Source organism: Sphaerodactylus townsendi, linkage group LG03, assembly GCF_021028975.2.
Source record: "Sphaerodactylus townsendi isolate TG3544 linkage group LG03, MPM_Stown_v2.3, whole genome shotgun sequence".
NCBI lineage: Eukaryota > Metazoa > Chordata > Lepidosauria > Squamata > Sphaerodactylidae > Sphaerodactylus > Sphaerodactylus townsendi.
In genome coordinates, this window is record NC_059427.1 from 63285740 (window position 1) to 63291682 (window position 5943).

At 40.2% G+C, this 5943-nt stretch overlaps 1 protein-coding gene across 1 annotated transcript; it reads right to left on the bottom strand.

Moving 5' to 3' along the window:
- Positions 1-3898: 3898 nt before the first annotated feature.
- LOC125429734 (protein BTG1-like) lies at positions 3899-5484 on the bottom strand. Its single transcript, XM_048491111.1, has 2 exons — positions 5089-5484; positions 3899-4547 (listed from the first exon to the last, which is right to left on the bottom strand). Exons 1-2 carry the CDS (start codon positions 5204-5206, stop codon positions 4192-4194), a joined length of 474 nt encoding a protein of 157 aa, XP_048347068.1. The 5' UTR covers positions 5207-5484; the 3' UTR covers positions 3899-4191.
- Between the last annotated feature and the right edge of the window lie 459 nt (positions 5485-5943).

Sequence of the window (5943 nt, forward strand, 5' to 3'; positions counted from 1 at the left end):
AAGGCAATAATGTCTGAACACCCCAAGTCTCTCTCCCAGATTATACCAGGAGTATTTTCCTATCCAGGCATCTGGACAAGAGATCACAGCATTGTCATGTCAGGATAAGTTACAGTATATAATTGTAGGAAGAAGTCTTGTGGTCTGAAGTCCTGTCTACCAGTTATACTTACTGTTAACAGATCTAATGCACAATGGGAATGAGAAAAGCTGATACATTACTCATGATACTGCTACATGGGGAATAATGCACAAAATCACCCCATGACCTTTGAGTCACTGCAAGATATTCTTTTGCTTTTGATGCAGCTGTACATTCTTTGGCTTTTGTGGCACGCACTCTTGACGTTCAGCAATTAGTGGTACCTATAGATGACTTTTACAAATGACCTGCTCTTGTTGTGAAATTCATTATACTTTCCATTGAACGTTTGGCCCTCCAACTTTCCTGCTGTTTCCTTTTGAAAGCGTCAATTTTGAACATTATTTTTCCCTGAGTAATGCTTAGTTCTCTGAACTTGTTATGAAGTCCTAAGAGCTTCTCACCTCAAGAAACAAACATAGCATAACCATCCCATTATACTGTGAAATGGCCAAATCCTTTAATATATAAATGGAAGATATTGATCATTTAATGGATAATGCTGAGAATATTGGGATTTATTGTAGCATGTCATTTTTAACTGTTGTTACTCATCATTGTATGTAAAAGTCCTTAAGCTTTTCTGCCAGCTGCTTATCAGTAATGCTGTTTTTTGTTTGCTTCCAGAAAGAAACAATGTCTTTCCTTACACACTGTCATCTGCTTTTTACATTTGGATTTCATTTTCATCTTCCAGACTCTCTGCATAAAACATTTACCTATCATTATTTGTATTAATATTTTGGTTATTAAAGTTGATTATAAATAGACTGCTAGATTTCAATACTGTGGATAAAAATTGTACCTTATTGTACCTACTTTTTCCTGCTGAATTACCTGATTGACAATCTTACTTTTAAATAAAATGTTTTAATTTATGTTTTTTTGCCTCAATTTTTTTTAGCAGATCCAATACTTTTACAACATTGTACTTAAAATAGCATTACCAGAATGTTTTGCACAAGAAATGTCCAATAGAAGGAAATGCTTTACATAATATTTTAAAATCTTAATTATTTAATTCCAGAAAACTTTTAAATCTTTTGGTCAAAAACCATTATGTTGTAAAATATTATAATTTAAGCTCCATTTCTCCTTCCTCACTAAAGTATCTTATTTGTAAGCCTGTAGACAGCTCCCAATTATTTGATTTTTGTACAGTAATCATTTTATTTAAACTTGTCAAATAAGTCTTTAAAACGTCTGACATCCCATGGCACCTTGGACAGTGAGTATTTTATTTGATTTCACAGATTATATTTTAGATATTAAAGATTTTGGATGTTCTTATGAAATCAACAGGGTATGGACTAAAGTGAAACTTCTCTGGAGTTGCATTATTAGTGTAGATAATATACCTAAAAACATATTGGCATACTACAAAATTTCAAGAAATGTTCCTATCATGTTTTTTAATATAAGCAAATCCTTTTCTAAACAAAATTCTAAATGACAGCTTGCAATGCATATTTTTAAAAATTCAAATAGATTAGAACCACTTTGGATTTTTAGCAAAAATAATAGAGAATAATATTCTTTATAATAATAGCATAAAGGGCACAAAATAACTCAGGTTTGTTTGCACACACCTTATTCTATACAAGCAAAAGTACTTCTGTATTTTGTTTTTTAAAATCCTTGCTGCATGAGTCTCCAAGTAGCTAAGATCATTTTTACATTTGACATTCAAAACAGTTTATGCTTAGTCTTCAATGAAAACTCAATACCTTCACTGCAGGGATACATAAACCCTAAAACTGAGATTCAAATTAATCTCCATATTCTCTTATGCATTATCTCATGACATGCATTTTATTGCCATATGTAAAAAAAATGTATGTACAATTTTGGTGTGTAATAATTTTGTGTGTATAATTTCATGTGACCTTGATGTCACATATATGTGTTGATGTAGCTGAAAGGCCACCAGAAATTATTTTGCAAAAGAAATTTTAATGTGCGAGTGCTATCAGTATCAAAATTCCTTTTTGCTTACTCAAGTATTCTTAATTTTCCAGAGTACAATTTTTACTATGCCATACTTACCATCAAACCAATTATACAAAATATGATGGCCCAGGCTAGCCTAATCCTGTAAGGTCTCAAAGGCTAAGCAGCCAGCCCTGGCTAGGGAGATAACCAATGAAGTCTGGGGTCACTATGCAGTGGCTAGCAATGGTAAACCACGTCTGAATGCATCTTTCCTTGAAACTACCACCTGGTCACCATAAGTCAGTTGTGTTTTGATGGCAGAGATGTCTTCATTTTTTATTTTTCTCTCCAATGTTTAGCCTATTTATAGAAAACTTTGTGTGGTTATCTTTTTTACGGATTTAATGAGCCTTATTTATAAGCAGCTACACTTTTATGTCAAAATTAGTTCCACTAAAATACAATGGCTATAACACTGTTCAAAAACAGAGCACATCTATAAAGCTTTTAAAAATCATACATGTAAAAAAAATTATACTAGATTCAGTAGAAAGAAATCTGCTTGAAACATACCCATAAGATTCTAACTACATGAATTTTAAACTAAAAATATCTGATCGGATTTCCAGGAAGTTATTTGTTCAGAGTTTGAAGTATGGTTTGACAGTTGCCCAGACATGCCTCTTCAGAGTCTACTCCATGTTTAAGCGAAATTTTGCAAGATTTGTTGGTGACATGCTAACTTATTACCATGCTCTCTTTCACAAGCCACAAGATTAAAAAGATATTAACATAGGGCATGCCATAACAATTGTTATACTTTCTAGTTTTAACGTGATAGCAAAGTATCATTCTCATGAACTTCCAATAATTACGGGCTGAATTTTTTTAAAAAAAGCTAATTATTTACACCTGCTAAAAGGTGAAATGGATGCATCTTGGCAATCTCATCTCCAGCATCTTTTGAAATTAAGAAATTCATAAACAACTTGTAACAAGGCACAAGGTCTATTTGAAAGGGAAAAGTTAAAAACAATTCTACCAGGTATGCTTAAAATAGTTCTTTGGATTCTGGCCAAAACAATTCTTGCATTTGAGGCTCTGTTTAGAATGAATTGAGATGACTTTAAAGTTCAATCCCATTTTAAAATTAGTAAAAAAAACAACCCCTAACAACTCTGGTTTCTAATGCTGGATCAAGTGTGAATTAGCATATAGTTCTATCACACCCTAATCCTAAACAGATTTAATGGCTTGTGTTCTGTGTTTTTTTAATGTTACCTCATGCAAGACTTTGAAGAGGTAGCACAGAAATATTTGAAATAAATAGCATTACATGAAAATAATTCTTATGTTATTAATGGAACCTATGTCCAAAGTGAGATGTTTTAGATCAATCTATTTAAACCATCTGATTCCAGGAAAGTTTAAATAATTATGTTCTGAAGACACCCATTATCTCATGTAGATCTGATTTCAAGGGTATTTTTATCCAATATTCATCACGGCAAAGCCATATTAAAAGATATTTTACTGACCAAGAGGGCATGTATTTCTACAACATTACTACAGCTTGACAGATGTTTGGGAATAAAAAAATCCCATCCTGGATATTTACGTTAGACAAGTCATATTTGCATCCATGACTCTGAAAACGTTTGTGTAGCCAAGTCACTGCAAAGATTTAAATATTCCAGTTGAGCAGAATATCTAGTTTCCACCTGCCTTGCCTCCCTACCCTCACTCTTCAAATTGTTGTTCTGAAAGTACAGAGATGGTGGCCAGAAGGACATTACATTAACTAAAATTCAGTTTAAAAAAAAGTTAAATTAGTTTCATTTTTATTACAAAGAGCCATGGATTTTTTTCCAAAATATAAATCTGTAAAACAATCATCTTGACTGTACAATTTCATTTACAGTATACAATCCAGAAAAAGTACACAGTTAAAGAACTGGGTTTTTTATACATTAGCCCTTGGCCACAAAACAAAAGAAATTGGCAGTACTACTACAACTTTAATGACTATCGGGTGAAAATCAACATATCAGTTACAATCTAACTTCATTATCAAAGTGGGATACATACATACATCATTGTACAGGGAATGTTAATTTTTAACTGGAAACTGTCATCATGTTGTAGTTCTTGGAAGGGCTGGCTCTGCCAATTCTCCACTCCTCTTTACAGCTGCTGCTCCTACTCTCAAGCGCTTTGGCATTCTTCACTGATGGCGCAGGGCCTTCGTAGAGGACACAGATAGACCCATCTTCCCCTATACGATAGGACACCTCAAAGGGGTCTACCCACAGAGTTAGTTCGCTGGGCAGGAGCTGGAAGAGTCTCTCGTGGCTCAGTCCGATCATGCCCGCCGCCTTTCCGATCAAGGGGTCCATCTTGTGATTGATCCTAATGCAGCGGTACCCAGAACCTTTGGAGGGCATCAAGGGGAACCAGTGGTGTTTGTAATGATCTGTGAATGGGAACAAAGGGGGGGGGGGGAAGGAGAGGGAAAGAAGAGTTACAGCTTAGATAATGGGGATTCCTCAGGCAGCTGTCTGCTCCACCCCCCTGCTCCAGCTGCCCATCTGTACAGGGACTCCGAATGCAAACCGTGGGGGAGGACGGAGCTTAGTGGAAACCCACAGGAGGCAGAAAAATAAACCCGTACAGAAGCACCATGGGTGTCAGCTTCATCTGGGTTAGGGGGAAGAAAAAACAGGAGTGCTAAAGAGACGGCAACCTGGGGCTCCTCAACGTGATGTTTGCGTAGTTAATTTCCCTGCAGTTTGGGGGGGGGGGGGGGAAGGGTTAGGGTAGATGGGGAACTTAACAGGGTCCTGGAGGAGAAAGGAGCAGTGTGAGCGCGTGAAGACTGCTGTAACGAAGGGAGGGGAAGTTCCACTCCACACTTCCTCTTTGTGGCCCGGCCCGCAAGTAGCCTGTGGGGCTGCCCCACTCATCCCGGGGGAAGAGGGCCCACAATCTTCGCCCGCCCCCTCCCGCCGCCTTACCTCTCAGCGCCTCCTGCAAGGAGTCGCTGAAGCAGAGCAGCTCCTCGTCGTCGATGCCACCGGGGGTCCGGAGGAGGCGGGTGATGAAGCCCGCAGCTGTGGAGATCTCCGTCTTCATGGCCCTCCCCAACTTGCTCTCCCCCCGTCCTCTCCTTGCTCCCACTCTCGCTCTCTGCGGTCGGGAAGGGCGAAGGCTGGCGGCTGCAGCAGCTTCGGCTAAGGGGGGGGGCGAGGGGCGATTGTGACGTTGTGAGGGGTGGTGTTTGCGGGGGGGGTGAGTGGCGGGGTCCCGATCCGCGCCGCCGGCCCAGCTGCTGTCACCCACTCAGCGCCACCGCACCCGACGCTGGGACGGAGCGCGAGAAGTAAACAGATCGACAGGCAGAAGCTACCTCCCTCCACCAGCTACTCGCAGGGGCGGAGCCAGTCGTAACCAATGGCATTGCCCTTGAGCTACAGCATCACAGATGCCGGGCGTTCCCGCGGAGGACGCCGAACCGCCCTTCCCGATTGGACAACAGACGACGACCCTCGACTCGTGATTGGCCAGAAGTAGCAAAGGAGAAAGTGGTGGCAGGGAGACCGTGGAGATTCTTGTTCCTTAGGTCTGTGGATGGATGGATGGATCCGCTTCTCCCCTCCTTCTGTTGAGGATGGGGGCGGAGCTAGGCTTGGCTGCCCAGCAATAAGAGTGCTCCAATGGGACAAGGAAGAACAAGGTGGGGGGGAGGGAGATGGAGAGACAGACAAGGCGATAAAAACCCGCAGGGTTTGTTTACCCTTGCGGAGTCTGTGGGGGCAGCTGGGCTGGGTCTGATCGGGCAGTGGATAGTTTGCAGCCGCGATAGTGAAGTC